Below are 21630 nucleotides of genomic sequence, written 5' to 3'. Positions count from 1 at the left end.
AAGCAACGTTTGTTCCCCAAAATCGTGTGAATAGAAAAACGTGAGCTCGTCAGATAAATATCCAGGCCCCAGCGGAAAGAGAAAACAATGATAGGGCGCTTAGAAAATGGCGACATAAGCAAAAAAGATAAAAACTAACCTCTTCATGACACATGACGTACTGGGTATGTTATGGATCGCGTGAGGTTAATCCCCGTGGGCAGTCAGCGGCGATCCGCACACATCAGCTGAAGACTCCTGCACCTATCATCAGTCACTTTCACTGCCTCGTGTGAGAGGAGAGCAGCTTTTCTCCAGATCTCAGCTCTGTAGCTGTGATCTGGAGAAATGGAAGAGCGATCAGACTGCAGATCATTATAGTCCCTTAAGGGAAAATAGTAAAATAAAAAAAAAGTTAAAAAAAAAGTTTTAAAAAATAAAAAAAATAAGAGTTCAAATCCCCCCCCATTCGCCCCATGGAAAATTAAAGAGTTAAAAAAAAATTAAATATATACACATATTTGGTATTGCGGTGTTCACAAATGCCCAATCTATCAAAGTCTAAAATCAAATAATCTGATCGGTAAACGGCGTAGCGGCAAAAAAATTAAAAACACCAAAATTACATTTTTAGTTGTCGCAAATTTTGCACAAAATGCAATAACAGGCGATCAAAAGGTAACATCTGCGCAAAAATGGTACCATTAAAAACATCAGCTCGAGATTCATCATTGAGCCCCTTTTCCCGAAAAATGAGAACGCTATGAGTGTTGGAAAATGGTGCAAAAATGCGCCATTTTTTGGACAAACTTGTGATTTTTTAACCCCTTAGATAAAAGTAATCTTATACATGTTTGGTGTCTACAAACTCGCACCGCCCTCAGGCATCAAACCCACACGTCAGTGGTGGGATAGCTTTATGCTTTTTTTGATCAAAAACAGTGTTTACTAAGTACCCTATGTTTATATGCACTATGCTTTTATTTAGTTACAGCAGGGTATGTTTTCACAATTTTTCCCTTGGTTTCTCTTAGTCTCATGGCCAGTGTGAACATGAGCTCACAAGTACCATGTATACCATCTCATACTCCGGCTCATTTTTTTGTTTTTATGTAGTTTTTTTGTATTCAGTACAAATGGGGTGTGGCCCTCCCTCTTGGTGAGCTGGACATTTCATTCTGTGAATCCCCCTGACTGTGTGTGTCCTGTTGGGACCCGGTCGCTCTCAGCCCTTAGCCACATTGAGGCCTATTTTAGACCCATGGTAAGGTTTTAATATTAGAGAGTGTAGGTACTATCCCAACTGGGTACACCTTGACGTTTGGTGGGATAGCTTTATGCTTTTTTTGATCAAAAACAGTGTTTACTAAGTACCCTATGTTTATATGCACTATGCTTTTATTTAGTTACAACAGGGCATGTTTTCACAATTTTTCCCTTGGTTTCTCTTTGTCAGTTTTACCATATAGTGAACATGGTGAATAAAATATCCCAAAAACTGTTTTCCAGCACACTATATAGTAAAACTCATGTTTTCATTTAAAAATACAGCTCGTTCCGCAAAACACAAGCCCTCATATGGCAAGATTGACAGAAAAATAAAAAAGGTACGGCTCTCAGAAGAAGAGGAGGGGAAAAAAATGGAAAAATGGAAAATCGCCCTGGGTGAAGATGTTCTATCTCCACCAGGTGGCGCTGTGTCATATGTACACGTGCATTATGTTCTATCTCCAGCAGGTGGCGCTGTCATATGTACACGTGCATTATGTTCTATCTCCACCAGGTGGCGCTGTGTCATATGTACACGTGCATTATGTTCTATCTCCACCAGGTGGCGCTGTCATATGTACACGTGCATTATGTTCTATCTCCACCAGGTGGCGCTGTGTCATATGTACACGTGCATTATGTTCTATCTCCACCAGGTGGCGCTGTGTCATATGTACACGTGCATTATGTTCTATCTCCAGCAGGTGGCGCTGTCATATGTACACGTGCATTATGTTCTATCTCCACCAGGTGGCGCTGTGTCATATGTACACGTGCATTATGTTCTATCTCCAGCAGGTGGCGCTGTCATATGTACACGTGCATTATGTTCTATCTCCAGCAGGTGGCGCTGTCATATGTACACGTGCATTATGTTCTATCTCCACCAGGTGGCGCTGTGTCATATGTACACGTGCATTATGTTCTATCTCCACCAGGTGGCGCTGTGTCATATGTACACGTGCATTATGTTCTATCTCCAGCAGGTGGCGCTGTGTCATATGTACACGTGCATTATGTTCTATCTCCAGCAGGTGGCGCTGTGTCATATGTACACGTGCATTATGTTCTATCTCCACCAGGTGGCGGTGTGTCATATGTACACGTGCATTATGTTCTATCTCCAGCAGGTGGCGCTGTCATATGTACACGTGCATTATGTTCTATCTCCAGCAGGTGGCGCTGTGTCATATGTACACGTGCATTATGTTCTATCTCCACCAGGTGGCGGTGTGTCATATGTACACTTGCATTATGTTCTATCTCCAGCAGGTGGCGCTGTGTCATATGTACACGTGCATTATGTTCTATCTCCACCAGGTGGCGCTGTGTCATATGTACACGTGCATTATGTTCTATCTCCAGCAGGTGGCGCTGTCATATGTACACGTGCATTATGTTCTATCTCCAGCAGGTGGCGCTGTCATATGTACACGTGCATTATGTTCTATCTCCAGCAGGTGGCGCTGTGTCATATGTACACGTGCATTATGTTCTATCTCCAGCAGGTGGCGCTGTCATATGTACACGTGCATTATGTTCTATCTCCAGCAGGTGGCGCTGTCATATGTACACGTGCATTATGTTCTATCTCCAGCAGGTGGCGCTGTGTCATATGTACACGTGCATTATGTTCTATCTCCAGCAGGTGGCGCTGTCATATGTACACGTGCATTATGTTCTATCTCCAGCAGGTGGCGCTGTGTCATATGTACACGTGCATTATATTCTATCTCCAGCAGGTGGCGCTGTGTCATATGTACACTTGCATTATGTTCTATCTCCAGCAGGTGGCGCTGTGTCATATGTACACGTGCATTATGTTCTATCTCCACCAGGTGGCGGTGTGTCATATGTACACATGCATTATGTTCTATCTCCACCAGGTGGCGGTGTGTCATATGTACACATGCATTATGTTCTATCTCCACCAGGTGGCGGTGTGTCATATGTACACATGCATTATGTTCTATCTCCACCAGGTGGCGGTGTGTCATATGTACACATGCATTATGTTCTATCTCCACCAGGTGGCGCTGTGTCATATGTACACATGCATTATGTTCTATCTCCACCAGGTGGCGGTGTGTCATATGTACACATGCATTATGTTCTATCTCCACCAGGTGGCGGTGTGTCATATGTACACATGCATTATGTTCTATCTCCACCAGGTGGCGCTGTGTCATATGTACACATGCATTATGTTCTATCTCCAGCAGGTGGCGCTGTGTCATATGTACACTTGCATTATGTTCTATCTCCAGCAGGTGGCGCTGTGTCATATGTACACTTGCATTATGTTCTATCTCCAGCAGGTGGCGATGTGTCATATGTACACATGCATTATGTTCTATCTCCAGCAGGTGGCGCTGTGTCATATGTACACTTGCATTATGTTCTATCACCAGCAGGTGGCGCTGTGTCATATGTACACTTGCATTATGTTCTATTTCCACCAGGTGGCGCTGTGTCATATGTACACATGCATTATGTTCTATCTCCAGCAGGTGGCGCTGTGTCATATGTACACTTGCATTATGTTCTATCACCAGCAGGTGGCGCTGTGTCATATGTACACTTGCATTATGTTCTATTTCCACCAGGTGGCGCTGTGTCATTTGTACACTTGTATTATGTTCTATTTTCAGCAGGTGGCGCTGTGTCATTATGTTCTTTCTCCACCAGGTGGCGCTGTCTCATATGTACACTTGCATTATGTTCTTTCTCCACCAGGTGGCGATGTTTCCCATGTACACTTGCAATATGTTATCTCACCACCAGGTGGCGCAGTGTCATATCAACACTTCCATTATGTTCTATTTCCACCAGGTGGTGCTGTGTTATATGTACACGTGCATTATGTTCTATCTCCAGCAGGTGGCGCAGTGTCATATGAACACTTGCATAGTTATTTTCTTTCTCCTCCAGGTGGCGCTGTGTCATTATGTTCTATCTCCAGCAGGTGGCGCTGTGTCATTATGTTCTATCTCCAGCAGGTGGCGCTGTGTCATTATGTTCTATCACCAGCAGGTGGCGCAGTGTCATTATGTTCTATCTCCAGCAGGTGGCGCAGTGTCATTATGTTCTATCTCCAGCAGGTGGCGCTGTGTCATTATGTTCTATCTCCAGCAGGTGGCGCTGTGTCATTATGTTCTATCTCCAGCAGGTGGCGCTGTGTCATTATGTTCTATCTCCAGCAGGTGGCGCTGTGTCATATGAACACTTGCATAGTTATTTTCTTTCTCCTCCAGGTGGCGCTGTGTCATTATGTTCTATCACCACCAGGTGGCGCAGTGTCATTATGTTCTATCACCAGCAGGTGGCGCAGTGTCATTATGTTCTATCTCCAGCAGGTGGCGCAGTGTCATTATGTTCTATCTCCAGCAGGTGGCGCTGTGTCATTATGTTCTATCTCCAGCAGGTGGCGCTGTGTCATTATGTTCTATCTCCAGCAGGTGGCGCTGTGTCATTATGTTCTATCACCAGCAGGTGGCGCAGTGTCATATGAACACTTGCATTGTTATTTTCTTTCTCCTCCAGGTGGCGCTGTGTCATCACGCAGACCCGTCACGTGACGCAATTACAGATTATTAAACAGAGGTGACTACAATCAAACCAGGTTGGGCAGTGAGTAATTTGCATAAAAAAAATTCGGGACCAATGAAAAACCAGCAGGTGGCAAAGGCGCTAAGTGATGCGAGAGCGTCAATAGCCAATAAAAATGGTGAAAGGCGGAGTCTTACATGACAACTCACCAATCACAGAGCGCTGCTAATCATCACCAAGGATACAAGCGAAGTGAAAGTGAAGAAAGGGCAGAAAAGGCGCGGTAATGACGTCACCCCGCTTTCAGCCGACGAACCAATCAGCGCTCCCCACGCTTTCGCCAGCTTGTCAGTGATTGGCCAGCGCTCTGATCCCGGATGCGTCTCCTGGAATGGTTGTCAGATGCGCGTTTGTGACAGCCGGAAGCGGAAGTGCCGCAGAGTCTGTGTGCAGGGGATGTGCAGCGCAGAGGGGTGACAGGCTGCAGGTGTGTGCTGCAGGGTGGCTGCTCTGGGCTCAGCTTCTCCTCCAGAGCTGCACTCCCCAGCCCATGTTATGTATTGGTGACTTCTGTATCCCCCAGGTGCAGCAGAGCGCTGACATGGAGCGAGCGCGGCGCGGTGTGAGCGGGGTCCTGTCCTCCCTGTCCCTCCTCTGCGTCTTCCTGGACCTACAGCTGGACGGTGAGTTCTGGAACGTCCTTCGCCCCCATGACAACTCTTCCTGTCTTCACGGCGTCCTCTGGGGGTCAGTCTGGGCTCTCCCTCCCTGTGACTGTGTCCTCTGGGGGTCAGTCTGGGCTCTCCCTCCCTGTGACTGTGTCCTCTGGGGGTCAGTCTGGTCTCTCCCTCCCTGTGACTGTGTCCTCTGGGGGTCAGTCTGGGCTCTCCCTCCCTGTGGCTGTGTCCTCCGGGGGTCAGTCTGGGCTCTCCCTCCCTGTGGCTGTGTCCTCCGGGGGTCAGTCTGGGCTCTCCCTCTCTGTGACGGTGTCCTCTGGGGGTCAGTCTGGGCTCTCCCTCCCCGTGACTGTGCCCTCTGGGGGTCAGTCTGGGCTCTCCCTCCCTGTGACTGTGTCCTCCGGGGGTCAGTCTGGGCTCTCCCTCCCTGTGACTGTGTCCTCTGGGGGTCAGTCTGGGCTCTCCCTCCCTGTGGCTGTGTCCTCCGGGGGTCAGTCTGGGCTCTCCCTCCCCGTGACTGTGCCCTCTGGGGGTCAGTCTGGGCTCTCCCTCCCTGTGACTGTGTCCTCTGGGGGTCAGTCTGGGCTCTCCCTCCCTGTGACTGTGTCCTCTGGGGGTCAGTCTGGGCTCTCCCTCCCTGTGGCTGCGTCCTCTGGGGGTCAGTCTGGCCTCTCCCTCCCTGTGACGGCGTCCTCTGGGGGTCAGTCTGGCCTCTCCCTCCCTGTGACTGTGTCCTCTGGGGGTCAGTCTGGGCCCTCCCTCCCTGTGACTGTGCCCTCTGGGGGTCAGTCTGGGCTCTCCCTCCCTGTGGCTGCGTCCTCTGGGGGTCAGTCTGGGCTCTCCCTCCCTGTGACTGTGTCCTCTGGGGGTCAGTCTGGGCTCTCCCTCCCTGTGACTGTGTCCTCTGGGGGTCAGTCTGGGCTCTCCCTCCCTGTGACTGTGTCCTCTGGGGGTCAGTCTGGTCTCTCCCTCCCTGTGACGGTGTCCTCTGGGGGTCAGTCTGGGCTCTCCCTCCCTGTGACTGTGTCCTCTGGGGGTCAGTCTGGGCTCTCCCTCCCTGTGACTGTGTCCTCTGGGGGTCAGTCTGGGCTCTCCCTCCCTGTGACGGCGTCCTCTGGGGGTCAGTCTGGGCTCTCCCTCTCTGTGACGGTGCCCTCTGGGGGTCAGTCTGGGCTCTCCCTCCCTGTGACTGTGTCCTCTGGGGGTCAGTCTGGGCTCTCCCTCCCTGTGACTGTGTCCTCTGGGGGTCAGTCTGGGCTCTCCCTCCCTGTGACTGTGTCCTCTGGGGGTCAGTCTGGGCTCTCCCTCCCTGTGACGGCGTCCTCTGGGGGTCAGTCTGGTCTCTCCCTCCCTGTGACTGCGTCCTCTGGGGGTCAGTCTGGCCTCTCCCTCCCTGTGACGGCGTCCTCTGGGGGTCAGTCTGGCCTCTCCCTCCCTGTGACGGCGTCCTCTGGGGGTCAGTCTGGTCTCTCCCTCCCTGTGACTGCGTCCTCTGGGGGTCAGTCTGGGCTCTCCCTCCCTGTGACTGCGTCCTCTGGGGGTCAGTCTGGGCTCTCCCTCCCTGTGACTGTGTCCTCTGGGGGTCAGTCTGGGCTCTCCCTCCCTGTGACGGCGTCCTCTGGGGGTCAGTCTGGGCTCTCCCTCCCTGTGACGGCGTCCTCTGGGGGTCAGTCTGGCCTCTCCCTCTCTGTGACGGTGTCCTCTGGGGGTCAGTCTGGTCTCTCCTTCCCTGTGCCGGTGTCCTCTGGGGGTCAGTCTGGGCTCTCCCTCCCTGTGACGGTGTCCTCTGGGGGTCAGTCTGGCCTCTCCCTCCCTGTGACGGTGTCCTCTGGGGGTCAGTCTGGCCTCTCCCTCCCTGTGCCGGCGTCCTCTGGGGGTCAGTCTGGCCTCTCCCTCTCTGTGACGGTGTCCTCTGGGGGTCAGTCTGGTCTCTCCTTCCCTGTGCCGGTGTCCTCTGGGGGTCAGTCTGGTCTCTCCCTCCCTGTGACGGTGTCCTCTGGGGGTCAGTCTGGCCTCTCCCTCCCTGTGCCGGCGTCCTCTGGGGGTCAGTCTGGGCTCTCCCTCTCTGTGACGGTGTCCTCTGGGGGTCAGTCTGGGCTCTCCCTCCCTGTGACGGCGTCCTCTGGGGGTCAGTCTGGGCTCTCCCTCTCTGTGACGGTGTCCTCTGGGGGTCAGTCTGGTCTCTCCCTCTCTGTGACGGTGTCCTCTGGGGGTCAGTCTGGTCTCTCCCTCTCTGTGACGGTGTCCTCTGGGGGTCAGTCTGGGCTCTCCCTCTCTGTGACTGTGTCCTCTGGGGGTCAGTCTGGTCTCTCCCTCTCTGTGACGGCGTCCTCTGGGGGTCAGTCTGGCCTCTCCCTCCCTGTGACTGTGTCCTCTGGGGGTCAGTCTGGCCTCTCCCTCCCTGTGACGGTGTCCTCTGGGGGTCAGTCTGGGCTCTCCCTCCCTGTGACGGCGTCCTCTGGGGGTCAGTCTGGGCTCTCCCTCCCTGTGACGGTGTCCTCTGGGGGTCAGTCTGGGCTCTCCCTCCCTGTGACTGTGTCCTCTGGGGGTCAGTCTGGTCTCTCCCTCTCTGTGACGGCGTCCTCTGGGGGTCAGTCTGGGCTCTCCCTCTCTGTGACGGTGTCCTCTGGGGGTCAGTCTGGTCTCTCCTTCCCTGTGCCGGTGTCCTCTGGGGGTCAGTCTGGGCTCTCCCTCCCTGTGACGGCGTCCTCTGGGGGTCAGTCTGGTCTCTCCTTCCCTGTGCCGGTGTCCTCCGGGGGTCAGTCTGGGCTCTCCCTCCCTGTGCCGGTGTCCTCTGGGGGTCAGTCTGGTCTCTCCCTCTCTGTGACGGCGTCCTCTGGGGGTCAGTCTGGTCTCTCCCTCTCTGTGACGGCGTCCTCTGGGGGTCAGTCTGGTCTCTCCCTCCCTGTGACTGTGTCCTCTGGGGGTCAGTCTGGTCTCTCCCTCTCTGTGACGGCGTCCTCTGGGGGTCAGTCTGGGCTCTCCCTCCCTGTGACGGCGTCCTCTGGGGGTCAGTCTGGTCTCTCCCTCCCTGTGACGGTGTCCTCTGGGGGTCAGTCTGGGCTCTCCCTCCCTGTGCCGGTGCCCTCTGGGGGTCAGTCTGGCCTCTCCCTCCCTGTGCCGGCGTCCTCTGGGGGTCAGTCTGGCCTCTCCCTCCCTGTGACTGTGTCCTCCGGGGGTCAGTCTGGCCTCTCCCTCCCTGTGACTGCGTCCTCTGGGGGTCAGTCTGGGCTCTCCCTCCCTGTGACTGCGTCCTCTGGGGGTCAGTCTGGGCTCTCCCTCCCTGTGACTGCGTCCTCTGGGGGTCAGTCTGGGCTCTCCCTCCCTGTGACGGTGTCCTCTGGGGGTCAGTCTGGCCTCTCCCTCCCTGTGACTGTGTCCTCTGGGGGTCAGTCTGGCCTCTCCCTCCCTGTGACTGTGTCCTCTGGGGGTCAGTCTGGGCTCTCCCTCCCTGTGACTGTGTCCTCCGGGGGTCAGTCTGGGCTCTCCCTCCCTGTGACGGTGTCCTCTGGGGGTCAGTCTGGGCTCTCCCTCCCTGTGACGGTGTCCTCTGGGGGTCAGTCTGGGCTCTCCCTCCCTGTGACTGTGTCCTCCGGGGGTCAGTCTGGGCTCTCCCTCCCTGTGACTGTGTCCTCCGGGGGTCAGTCTGGGCTCTCCCTCCCTGTGACGGTGTCCTCTGGGGGTCAGTCTGGCCTCTCCCTCCCTGTGACGGTGTCCTCTGGGGGTCAGTCTGGCCTCTCCCTCCCTGTGACTGTGTCCTCTGGGGGTCAGTCTGGCCTCTCCCTCCCTGTGACGGTGTCCTCTGGGGGTCAGTCTGGCCTCTCCCTCCCTGTGACGGTGTCCTCTGGGGGTCAGTCTGGCCTCTCCCTCCCTGTGACTGTGTCCTCTGGGGGTCAGTCTGGCCTCTCCCTCCCTGTGACTGTGTCCTCTGGGGGTCAGTCTGGCCTCTCCCTCCCTGTGACGGTGTCCTCTGGGGGTCAGTCTGGCCTCTCCCTCCCTGTGACTGTGTCCTCTGGGGGTCAGTCTGGGCTCTCCCTCCCTGTGACGGCGTCCTCTGGGGGTCAGTCTGGGCTCTCCCTCCCTGTGACGGCGTCCTCTGGGGGTCAGTCTGGGCTCTCCCTCCCTGTGACGGCGTCCTCTGGGGGTCAGTCTGGTCTCTCCCTCCCTGTGACTGCGTCCTCTGGGGGTCAGTCTGGTCTCTCCCTCCCTGTGACTGCGTCCTCTGGGGGTCAGTCTGGTCTCTCCCTCCCTGTGACGGTGTCCTCTGGGGGTCAGTCTGGGCTCTCCCTCCCTGTGACGGTGTCCTCCGGGGGTCAGTCTGGGCTCTCCCTCCCTGTGCCGGTGTCCTCTGGGGGTCAGTCTGGGCTCTTCCTCCCTGTGACGGTGTCCTCCGGGGGTCAGTCTGGGCTCTTCCTCCCTGTGACGGTGTCCTCCGGGGGTCAGTCTGGGCTCTCCCTCCCTGTGACGGCGTCCTCTGGGGGTCAGTCTGGGCTCTCCCTCCCTGTGACGGCGTCCTCTGGGGGTCAGTCTGGGCTCTTCCTCCCTGTGACGGCGTCCTCTGGGGGTCAGTCTGGGCTCTTCCTCCCTGTGCCGGCGTCCTCTGGGGGTCAGTCTGGGCTCTTCCTCCCTGTGCCGGCGTCCTCTGGGGGTCAGTCTGGGCTCTCCCTCCCTGTGACGGTGTCCTCTGGGGGTCAGTCTGGGCTCTCCCTCCCTGTGGCTGTGTCCTCCGGGGGTCAGTCTGGGCTCTCCCTCCCTGTGGCTGTGTCCTCTGGGGGTCAGTCTGGGCTCTCCCTCCCTGTGACGGTGTCCTCTGGGGGTCAGTCTGGGCTCTCCCTCCCTGTGGCTGTGTCCTCCGGGGGTCAGTCTGGGCTCTTCCTCCCTGTGCCGGCGTCCTCTGGGGGTCAGTCTGGGCTCTCCCTCCCTGTGACGGTGTCCTCTGGGGGTCAGTCTGGGCTCTCCCTCCCTGTGGCTGTGTCCTCTGGGGGTCAGTCTGGGCTCTCCCTCCCTGTGACTGCGTCCTCTGGGGGTCAGTCTGGTCTCTCCCTCCCTGTGACTGTGTCCTCTGGGGGTCAGTCTGGTCTCTCCCTCCCTGTGACTGTGTCCTCTGGGGGTCAGTCTGGTCTCTCCCTCCCTGTGACTGCGTCCTCTGGGGGTCAGTCTGGTCTCTCCCTCCCTGTGACTGCGTCCTCTGGGGGTCAGTCTGGTCTCTCCCTCCCTGTGACTGCGTCCTCTGGGGGTCAGTCTGGCCTCTCCCTCCCTGTGACTGTGTCCTCTGGGGGTCAGTCTGGGCTCTCCCTCCCTGTGACTGCGTCCTCTGGGGGTCAGTCTGGTCTCTCCCTCCCTGTGACGGCGTCCTCTGGGGGTCAGTCTGGTCTCTCCCTCCCTGTGACGGCGTCCTCTCGGGGTCAGTCTGGGCTCTCCCTCCCTGTGGCTGCGTCCTCTCGGGGTCAGTCTGGGCTCTCCCTCCCTGTGGCTGCGTCCTCTGGGGGTCAGTCTGGCCTCTCCCTCCCTGTGACTGCGTCCTCTGGGGGTCAGTCTGGTCTCTCCCTCCCTGTGACGGCGTCCTCTGGGGGTCAGTCTGGTCTCTCCCTCCCTGTGACGGCGTCCTCTGGGGGTCAGTCTGGTCTCTCCCTCCCTGTGACGGCGTCCTCTGGGGGTCAGTCTGGTCTCTCCCTCCCTGTGACGGCGTCCTCTGGGGGTCAGTCTGGTCTCTCCCTCCCTGTGACTGCGTCCTCTGGGGGTCAGTCTGGCCTCTCCCTCCCTGTGACTGCGTCCTCTGGGGGTCAGTCTGGCCTCTCCCTCCCTGTGACTGTGTCCTCTGGGGGTCAGTCTGGGCTCTCCCTCCCTGTGACTGCGTCCTCTGGGGGTCAGTCTGGTCTCTCCCTCCCTGTGACGGCGTCCTCTGGGGGTCAGTCTGGCCTCTCCCTCCCTGTGACTGTGTCCTCTGGGGGTCAGTCTGGGCTCTCCCTCCCTGTGACTGCGTCCTCTGGGGGTCAGTCTGGTCTCTCCCTCCCTGTGACGGTGTCCTCTGGGGGTCAGTCTGGGCTCTCCCTCTCTGTGACTGTGTCCTCTGGGGGTCAGTCTGGTCTCTCCCTCCCTGTGACTGCGTCCTCTGGGGGTCAGTCTGGTCTCTCCCTCCCTGTGACTGCGTCCTCTGGGGGTCAGTCTGGCCTCTCCCTCCCTGTGACTGCGTCCTCTGGGGGTCAGTCTGGCCTCTCCCTCCCTGTGACTGTGTCCTCTGGGGGTCAGTCTGGGCTCTCCCTCCCTGTGACTGCGTCCTCTGGGGGTCAGTCTGGTCTCTCCCTCCCTGTGACGGCGTCCTCTGGGGGTCAGTCTGGCCTCTCCCTCCCTGTGACTGTGTCCTCTGGGGGTCAGTCTGGGCTCTCCCTCCCTGTGACTGCGTCCTCTGGGGGTCAGTCTGGTCTCTCCCTCCCTGTGACGGTGTCCTCTGGGGGTCAGTCTGGTCTCTCCCTCTCTGTGACTGTGTCCTCTGGGGGTCAGTCTGGTCTCTCCCTCCCTGTGACTGTGTCCTCCGGGGGTCAGTCTGGTCTCTCCCTCCCTGTGACTGTGTCCTCTGGGGGTCAGTCTGGGCTCTCCCTCCCTGTGGCTGTGTCCTCTGGGGGTCAGTCTGGTCTCTCCCTCCCTGTGACTGTGTCCTCCGGGGGTCAGTCTGGTCTCTCCCTCTCTGTGCCGGTGTCCTCTGGGGGTCAGTCTGGGCTCTCCCTCCCTGTGGCTGTGTCCTCTGGGGGTCAGTCTGGGCTCTCCCTCCCTGTGGCTGTGTCCTCTGGGGGTCAGTCTGGGCTCTCCCTCCCTGTGACGGCGTCCTCTGGGGGTCAGTCTGGCCTCTCCCTCCCTGTGACGGCGTCCTCCGGGGGTCAGTCTGGCCTCTCCCTCCCTGTGACTGTGTCCTCCGGGGGTCAGTCTGGGCTCCCCCTGGGTGCGGTATCATTTGTGGTCACTCTGTGTCTGTGTTATCTCCGCAGGGTCCCTGGCTGCCGGGCAGGCGGAGGTGGAGAGTCACCTGGAGACGGGACGGAAGCTCTTGGCTGCAGGACAACTGGCCGAGGCGCTGTCTCATTACCACGCGGCCGTGGGTGAGTGGTCGGGATGTATATCAGGTGCTGCCCACCAGAGGGCAGCATATCCCACATCACTGACTGGTGGAGGCACAGGTGATGGACGAGCAGTACAGTGCAGTCACTATTCTGCTGTTACATTGTGTCTTATCCACCAATCCCCTCCAGAGCTGCATTCACCATTCAGCTGTGACATCACGTCTTACCCCCAGTCACCTCCAGAGCTGCACTCACTATTCTGCTATTATATTGAGTCTTATCTTCCAATCACCTCCAGAGCTGCAATCGCTATTCTGCTGTTACATCATGTCTTATCCCCGGTCACTTCCAGAGCTGCAGTTACTATTCTGCTGTTATGTCGAGTCTTATTCTCCAGTCACCTCCAGAGCTGCAATTGCTATTCTGCTGTTACATCGTGTCTTATCCCCGGTCACCTCCAGAGCTGCACTCACTATTCTGCTATTATATTGAGTCTTATCCTCCAATCACCTCCAGAGCTCCAATCGCTATTCTGCTGTTACATCATGTCTTATCCTCCAGTCAACTCTAGAGCTGCGGTCACTATTCTGCTATTATATTGAGTCTTATCCTCCAATCACCTCCAGAGCTGCAATTGCTATTCTGCTGTTACATCTTGTCTAATCCCCGGTCACCTCCAGAGCTGCGGTCACTATTCAGCTGTTGCATAATGTTTTTTCCTGCAGTCTCATCTGGTTTTATCCGCCCCTGTTGTGCCCTGATGCATTACAGCAGAACATGGTGAAAGCCTAAGGCTGTGTCCACGGTAGAATGTACCTGCGGATTTTTCTGCCTGAAAATCCGCGACTTTCGCGGCAAATCCGCACCCGCGGATTTGCCGCGGATTTTGATGCGGATTTTTTTTTTTTTTTTCCCCCATTCAAAACCAAAAATCCGCACCAAATCTGCACCAAACAATTGACATGCTGCAGATTTTTCCGGATCAAAATCCGCGGCAAATCCGCAGCGGAAAAATCCGCAGCATGGACACAGCATTTCCAAAATGCCATTGAAATGGCTTGGAAGTGCCGCTGCTGCAGATTTTCGGGAAATCCGCGGCAAATCCGCGCAAAATCCGCAGCGTGGGCACATAGCCTTAGGTGTAACAGGACAGCAGCAGAGCTGTGATTTCAGCTCTGGATGTGGCTGCAGTGTGTGATGCATCCCTGTTTATCCCTGTGATGTCAGGGGTCTGGGAGAAGATCCGGGGTCCGTCCTCAGGGACCGGTTGTCTCATGATTATATCTTTCTTTTCCAGATGGAGACCCCAAAAACTATCTGACCTATTACAAGCGAGCGACGGTGTACCTGGCCATGGGGAAGTTTAAGTTGGCGCTGCCGGATCTGAGCAAAGCCATCGACCTGAAGCCGGACTTCCTGGCAGTAAGTGCCCCCCCCCCTCCCCGCGATGTCACCCCTGCCGATTATTCGGGATCATAGTTGGGTGTTAGTCCTCCAGGACTTCAGCGCCTCTCGGAGAGTCTGTCCTCCCGGGGGCGGCAGCGCCTCTCGGAGGGTCTGTCCTCCCGGGGGCGGCAGCGCCTCTCGGAGGGTCTGTCCTCCCGGGGGCGGCAGCGCCTCTCGGAGGGTCTGTCCTCCCGGGGGCGGCAGCGCCTCTCGGAGGGTCTGTCCTCCCGGGGGCGGCAGCGCCTCTCGGAGGGTCGGTCCTCCCGGGGGCGGCAGCGCCTCTCGGAGGGTCGGTCCTCCCGGGGGCGGCAGCGCCTCTCGGAGGGTCGGTCCTCCCGGGGGCGGCAGCGCCTCTCGGAGGGTCGGTCCTCCCGGGGGCGGCAGCGCCTCTTGGAGGGTCGGTCCTCCCGGGGGCGGCAGCGCCTCTCGGAGGGTCGGTCCTCCCGGGCTGCAATCCCTCTCTATTCCTGTAGGAGCGCTGCAGAGGCAGTTATCAGTAGAACTGTGTTCACATTGTCCCGTGGTGTCTGATCTAGTCTTTTCCTCCAGGCCAGACTCCAGCGGGGGAATATCCTCCTGAAGCAGGGGGACGCGCAAGGGGCCAAAGAAGATTTCCAGGCAGTGGTGAGTGCGCCCCCGTGTGGTCAGGCAGGAGCGCTGCATTGTGGGAGCGTTTTCCTCCAGTGAGATGCAGTAGATTGTGCTCTGTACACAGACCCTGAGGTATTGAGGCTCGTGTCACTCCAGAGCTGCAATCACAATCCTGCTCTTGTTATTTCTCAGTCCCCGATGCACTTGCTTTGTCCAGAGCTGCAGTCATTTTGTTAATATTCCTGTACCTGAGATTACTGGTGCCTCATGTAGCGACAACATCCCCACAATGCACCACTTCTGAGGGGTGGTGTCTGATTCCAGCTCTTGCAGCTTTGTATGTGGCTGGAGTATAAGATGTGAATGCAGCCATGCCCCGGCCCACCATGTGAGGTTACTGACGTTATTGCTTTCTCCCTGTAGCTGGCGAGCAGCCCCTCCAATGAAGAAGCCAAGAGTCAGCTGGAGCGGGCCCTGGAGGTGGAGGCTCACAGGGACGCGGCCTGGGGGGCCTACAACCAGCAGGACTATGTGGGGGCCGTCAGCTCTCTGGACAGGGTGGTGGAGGTAATGATCAGTGGGGTCCTCACCTCCTGTGACCCGGGCTTCTCCCCGGCTGTTACTGTTCACGGTCCTGTGTCTTCCAGTATTCCCCCTGGGATCCCAGTATCCGGGAGCTGCGCTCCGAGTGTTACCTGCACAACGGCGAGGTGATGAAGGCCATCCAGGACCTGAAACCCACCACCAGGCTCCGCAACGACAACCGCGCCGCCTTCCTGAAGCTCAGCACACTCTACTTCATCATGGGCGACCACGAGGAGAGCCTCAGGTGGGGAGACAGCGGGGATGATGTCATAAGGCTTCAGTGTGTGATGTCATGTGCTCACTGTATGGTGATGTCACCTGTCCACAGGTGTGATGTCATGTGCTCCCTGTATGGTGTATGGTGATGTCATGTATCCACAGGTGTGATGTCATGTGCTCACTGTATGGTGATGTCACCTGTCCACAGGTGTGATGTCATGTGCTCAGTGTATGGTGATGTCATGTATCCACAGGTGTGATGTCATGTGCTCCCTGTATGGTGTATGGTGATATCATGTATCCACAGGTGTGATGTCATGTGCTCACTATATGGTGATGTCACCTGTCCACAGGTGTGATGTCATGTGCTCACTATATGGTGATGTCACCTGTCCACAGGTGTGATGTCATGTGCTCACTATATGGTGATGTCACCTGTCCACAGGTATGATGTCATGTGCTCACTATATGGTGATGTCACCTGTCCACAGGTGTGATGTCCTGTTGCTCCCTGTATGGTGATGTCACGTATGCACAGGTGTGGTGTCATGTTGCTCCCTGTATGGTGTTTTCTGTCTGTGACGCTGTGATAATCGTCGTCTCCACGCTCGTGACTCCCCGGGTTCTCCTGGAGGTGGATGATGAGGCGCCGTCTCCCCCCTCCTCACTGTGTTCTCGTCCTCTGCAGCCAGGTTCGGGAGTGTCTGAAGCTGGACCAGGACGATAAGGATTGTCACACCCATTATAAGCATGTGAAGAAGCTGTCCCGACAGCTGGAGGCCGCCGAGGAGCTGGTCCGCGAGCAGAGGTGGGTGCTGCCCTCTCTCCTGGAGTGGTGCTGACCTCCTGTCCTCGCCCTCCACCGCCGTGTACCGGGACTTTGCCTAATGTTATATTATCAGGGTGGATACTTCTCTGCAGATATGAAGCCGCCATCGAGAAGTTCGAAGCCGCCATGAAGTCAGAACAAGAAGTGGAGATTTACAGGAAGAGAGCGAAGGAGCGGATCTGTCACTGCCTGTCCAAGGTGCCCTACATACACCCCAATATGTCCCCCGCACTCCAGAGCAGCCATGAGAAGATCTAACCCCGTCTTCTCCTTCTACCCCAGAGTCAGCACATAGAGGCGGCCATCAAGGTGTGCACAGAAGCTCTGCAGAGAGACCCCCAAAATCCTCAGGTGCTGAAGGACCGGGCAGAGGTCTACATCCTGAACGAGGAGTACGAGAAAGGTCCGTCCAGGCCTGTGATGGGCACAGAAGACATCTCACATTTCCTCTATCCTCTTTTTTTTTTTTTTTTTTTCTTGTCTTTTTTTCTTTTTTTCATCATTTTCCAGTCCTTCCTTCATTATCCTTTTCTATGGTCTTCCGTGCCCCTTACCTTGATTGTTCATCTCGCTTCCACTCATCCATTCTTCCTTCCTTGCTCTCGCCCCTTCTCTCTTCTGCCCGGTTCTTTTCTTTGTTCCTCCCTTCTTCTCCCCTTCCCTTCTTCCTTTCCTTTGCTCAGTCTTCATCGTTCTCACAATTCTTGCCTCGTTCACTCCTTTCCTTTATTTCTCTGATCTCATCCCCTTCCTTTATCTCTCTCTGGTCTCACTGAGACTTTGTTTCATCCTTTTACTCTTGATTCCTATTTTTTCTAGTTATTTGGCCTCCATTTTTTTTTACTTGGTTCTTTTAACTCTTTTTCTTTTTTGTTGTCCCTCCCACTCTCTTTTCTTTGTGTTGTCTCTCCCCTCTTTGGTGCTTGCTCGTTTTCACTCCCCCTCTTTTGTGGGTCTTGCTTGTTGGCTCTCCCGCCCTCTGCTCCTCTCGCTCGTCGCTGGCTCTCCCGCCCTCTGCTCCTCTCGCTCGTCGCTGGCTCTCCCGCCCTCTGCTCCTCTCGCTCGTCGCTGGCTCTCCCGCCCTCTGCTCCTCTCGCTCGTCGCTGGCTCTCCCGCCCTCTGCTCCTCTCGCTCGTCGCTGGCTCTCCCGCCCTCTGCTCCTCTCGCTCGTCGCTGGCTCTCCCGCCCTCTGCTCCTCTCGCTCGTCGCTGGCTCTCCCGCCCTCTGCTCCTCTCGCTCGTCGCTGGCTCTCCCGCCCTCTGCTCCTCTCGCTCTTCGCTGGCTCTCCCGCCCTCTGCTCCTCTCGCTCGTCGCTGGCTCTCCCGCCCTCTGCTCCTCTCGCTCGTCGCTGGCTCTCCCGCCCTCTGCTCCTCTCGCTCGTCGCTGGCTCTCCCGCCCTCTGCTCCTCTCGCTCGTCGCTGGCTCTCCCGCCCTCTGCTCCTCTCGCTCGTCGCTGGCTCTCCCGCCCTCTGCTCCTCTCGCTCGTCGCTGGCTCTCCCGCCCTCTGCTCCTCTCGCTCGTCGTCTGCATCCCTTCCTTTTTATCTTGCTCTGCTTTCCATTCTCTCACCTTCTGTCTCTCCTTTTTCTCTTTTTTCCCTTCTGTCTTCAAGGTCTTCACTATAACGCCCACATTTTGACCCATTCTTTCTGCCTATCCTTCCAGCATTCTCTTCTAGTCTTCTCCATCCCATACTCTGTCCCTCTTGGTTACCTGCTCTCCTTTTATGTTGCTGCAGCGGTGGAAGATTTTCAGCAAGCGAAGGAACTGGATGGAGAAAATGAGGAGATAAATCAGGGTCTGGAGCGGGCGCAGAAGCTGCTAAAACAGTCCCGGAAAAGAGATTATTACAAAATCTTAGGTGTCAAAAGGTAACTGCTGAATTACATAAAGCTTGACATTAACCACTTCTTACACCGATGACGGCCTGTGTCCCTGCTTCTGATGCGCGCTCACATGCTGAGCCCGCATCTATTCCCACACATGACGTGATCAGCCGTGAAGTGCCACTGGCAGCCACGGGATATCCAGCCCCGGCTGTTAACCAGTCACATGCTGCTGTCAATCTCTGACAGTGACATGTAACACACATTTACTGGAAGCGTGTCTATAATCCCACCCATCGTTGCCCACATCACGTGAGCACGGGGCGCCGATGGTTTGTCATGACAGACGTGGGTTATCTGCGAGTCGACAAACGCAGGAGATGGTGATTTCTGCGGTGCTGACGCTGATCCTGACGCCCTGCTCTGCACAGCACAAGCTCAGCATTACTAGCCAACAATAACATTACATAATGACAATATGGCCGCTTCCTCCCAGAAACGCCAACAAACAAGAAGTCATCAAAGCTTACAGGAAGCTGGCCCAGCAATGGCACCCGGACAACTTCCAGTCAGAAGAGGACAAGAGAGAGGCAGAAAAGAAATTCATTGATATTGCAGCAGCCAAAGAAGTGTTAACTGATCCAGGTAAGTGACAAGAATATCTATAATACTGCCCCCATGTACAAGAATATAACTACTATAATAATGCCCCTATGTACAAGAATATAACTACTATAATACTGCCCCCTATGTACAAGAATATAACTACTATAATACTGCTCCCTATGTACAAGAATATAACTACTATAATACCGCCCCTATATACAATAATATAACTACTATAATACTGCTTCTATGTACAAGAATATAACTACTATAATACTGCCCCTATGTACAAGAATATAACTACTATAATACTGCCTCTATGTACAAGAATATAACTACTATAATACTGCCCCTATGTACAAGAATATAACTACTATAATACTGCCCCTATATACAAGAATATAACTACTATAATACTGCCTCTATGTACAAGAATATAACTACTATAATACTGTCCCCTATGTACAAGAATATAACTACTATAATACTGCCCCTATGTACAAGAATATAACTACTATAATACTGTCCCCTATGTACAAGAATATAACTACTATAATACTGCCCCTATGTACAAGAATATAACTACTATAATACTGCCCCCTATGTACAGAATATAACTACTATAATACTGCCCCCTATATACAAGAATATAACTACTATAATACTGCCCCCTATATACAAGAATATAACTACTATAATACTGCCCCCTATGTACAAGAATATAACTACTATAATACTGCCCCTATGTACAAGAATATAACTACTATAATACTGCCCCCTATGTACAGAATATAACTACTATAATACTGCCCCCTATATACAAGAATATAACTACTATAATACTGTCCCCTATGTACAAGAATATAACTACTATAATACTGTCCCCTATGTACAAGAATATAACTACTATAATACTGCCCCCTATATACAAGAATATAACTACTATAATACTGCCCTCTATGTACAAGAATATAACTACTATAATACTGTCCCCTATGTACAAGAATATAACTACTATAATACTGCTCTTATGTACAAGAATATAACTACTATAATACTGCCCCTATGTACAAGAATATAACTACTATAATACTGCCCCTATGTACAAGAATATAACTACTATAATACTGCTCCTATATACAAGAATATAACTACTATAATTCTGCTCCTATATACAAGAATATAACTACTATAATTCTGCTCCTATGTACAGGAATATAACCTTGTGTAACCACTATTCTAATTTTCAGAAATGCGTCAGAAGGTCGATGCTGGAGAAGATCCACTAGATCCTGAGAATCAGCATGGCTCTGGACACCACCAACAATGGCCTTTTGAGTTTAACCCTTTCAGTTCAGGAAACTTTCACTTTAAATTTAACTTTAACTGAGCCTCCGGGCCCCTTGTGGTGGCGGATTGGAGACCGGAGAACACTCCATACATGGCCGTTCTGTAAGGACCTCGTCCTTCTTCTAGCATTTACAGCGGTGGAGGAGGGGGCGTCCTCACGGGTTCTGTTACCTCCATACTTGATCGTGGTCAGTTCTTGGATTCTTTATGATGATGGGGTCACCCCTGGAACATTCAGCACATCAGCCCGTTCATGGACAGGGTTCACCCTCTGCATAAGAACGAGAGTCGCACACGTCCTCTGGAAACGGGATATACCGAGGATTAAAAAAATAAACTCTGGGTAGGGGCAGATGTATATTAAAATATCTATGATTTTAAGAGCAATGTATTATTGAGTATTTTCTACTGTTTCATTTATTCACAGCAGCACAGAGTATTTCAAGATATCCAGGACAGTATTAAACCTGGTGCTAAAATAATATTCCCATCAAGTACTCCAAATAATACTGCGATACAGCACTGATATAGTGGTGTCAAATACTGCCCTGCAACTCCATGCTGTGCTGTTTAGCATCCACACTTCCATACATTGCTTGACGTTAATTTCTCTATGGCTTTCTTGTCCTGCTTGACCGTTAGGTCAAAAGAAGAATTAGGAAATCCCCTGATACTTGCCCGGAGAAGCGAGGATGAGGACTCTTTATGGCTCAATCTCCTCCTTAAATCACAGGACTGGATGTAGAGTCGGGGAACATTGACACTCATGGACATGGGGTCACATGATGACCACCTCTGGATGGAGATGTTAGTCTTTTGACAGTGGAAAATGTTAAAAGCAGATGCAGCCATTGAGTACACGGTTGGTCAGGTGCCGAAAACTGCAGAAGGGCCTACGACTTCGAGCAGTGACCCTATGGAAGACTTCATGTCGGCTCTTACGAAGTAAGGCTGGGTCAAGCTTTAAATCAGGAGCAATCGCTGGAGAACCTTCCCCAAATCCAACCTGTACCTACAAGAATAAGCTATACCCCTAAATTCAGATTGTCTTCATATCCTACGGAAGATTCTGACCCACCAAGGAATATGCTATGGAAAGATCCAATATAACTAACCAAAGGGAAAATGGTTCTTGCCTTCCCTTTCCTCTTAAAACGTAGTGGGATATCCCCCAGGAAGATGTCCACTTTTAGGTAGTGGAGAAGACACCTTCTTGTGTCCAGAATATGACTACTTCCTTCGGAGACTTTGGGTTCCTCACAGAAGAACAATCTCCTGGGATCTATGAGAACTTTATGCAACAATAGGCAAAGATGATGGGTCTGGCTTATTGATCACTCTATCCGGAAGATGTCAAGAATGGAGCGAGCTGTGATGTCTGTCAGGAGAGTTAATGAATTACAGAATATCAACAGGACCGGTTTAAGAGTTCGGACCTTGATGGAAGCAGAATAGATTGGTGTGAAGAGACCTCAACACAAAGTTCAGATCCCATTGAACCACTCCGACCAGCAACCTGTCTGGATCTATAGGAAGCCCTGACAAATCTCCCCACCCTGGGTGATCAATAATTTTATAGTCAAACAGGTCCCCTATGACTATAATCTGAACTTTGTGCCAGTGGAGAAACCGTTCTTTGCCCTTTTTGC

General features: G+C 53.8%; 1 protein-coding gene across 1 annotated transcript; it reads left to right on the top strand.

Moving 5' to 3' along the window:
• Positions 1-5179: 5179 nt before the first annotated feature.
• On the top strand, positions 5180-20362 carry LOC142302160 (dnaJ homolog subfamily C member 3-like). The gene is made up of 13 exons (XM_075343241.1): positions 5180-5284; positions 5381-5480; positions 12458-12568; positions 13827-13951; positions 14525-14599; positions 14990-15133; positions 15214-15395; positions 16059-16178; positions 16292-16397; positions 16482-16602; positions 17938-18070; positions 18522-18670; positions 19882-20362. Exons 1-13 carry the CDS (start codon positions 5189-5191, stop codon positions 20019-20021), a joined length of 1602 nt encoding a protein of 533 aa, XP_075199356.1. The 5' UTR covers positions 5180-5188; the 3' UTR covers positions 20022-20362.
• Positions 20363-21630: the final 1268 nt, after the last annotated feature.

This window comes from Anomaloglossus baeobatrachus, chromosome 4 (genome assembly GCF_048569485.1).
Source record: "Anomaloglossus baeobatrachus isolate aAnoBae1 chromosome 4, aAnoBae1.hap1, whole genome shotgun sequence".
NCBI classification, from domain to species: Eukaryota; Metazoa; Chordata; class Amphibia; order Anura; family Aromobatidae; genus Anomaloglossus; species Anomaloglossus baeobatrachus.
Note: the sequence above shows the minus strand (reverse complement) of the source record. Positions and strands in the feature narration are given on the sequence as shown.

Bases quoted from the DNA above. Each gene is read 5' to 3' on its own strand.
- LOC142302160 (XM_075343241.1), top strand. From the start codon at position 5,189: ATGGTTGTCAGATGCGCGTTTGTGACAGCCGGAAGCGGAAGTGCCGCA. The intron at 5,481-12,457 runs GTGAGTTCTGGA...TTATCTCCGCAG, and splicing joins CCTGGACCTACAGCTGGACG to GGTCCCTGGCTGCCGGGCAG. The intron at 18,071-18,521 runs GTAACTGCTGAA...GCTTCCTCCCAG, and splicing joins AAAATCTTAGGTGTCAAAAG to AAACGCCAACAAACAAGAAG.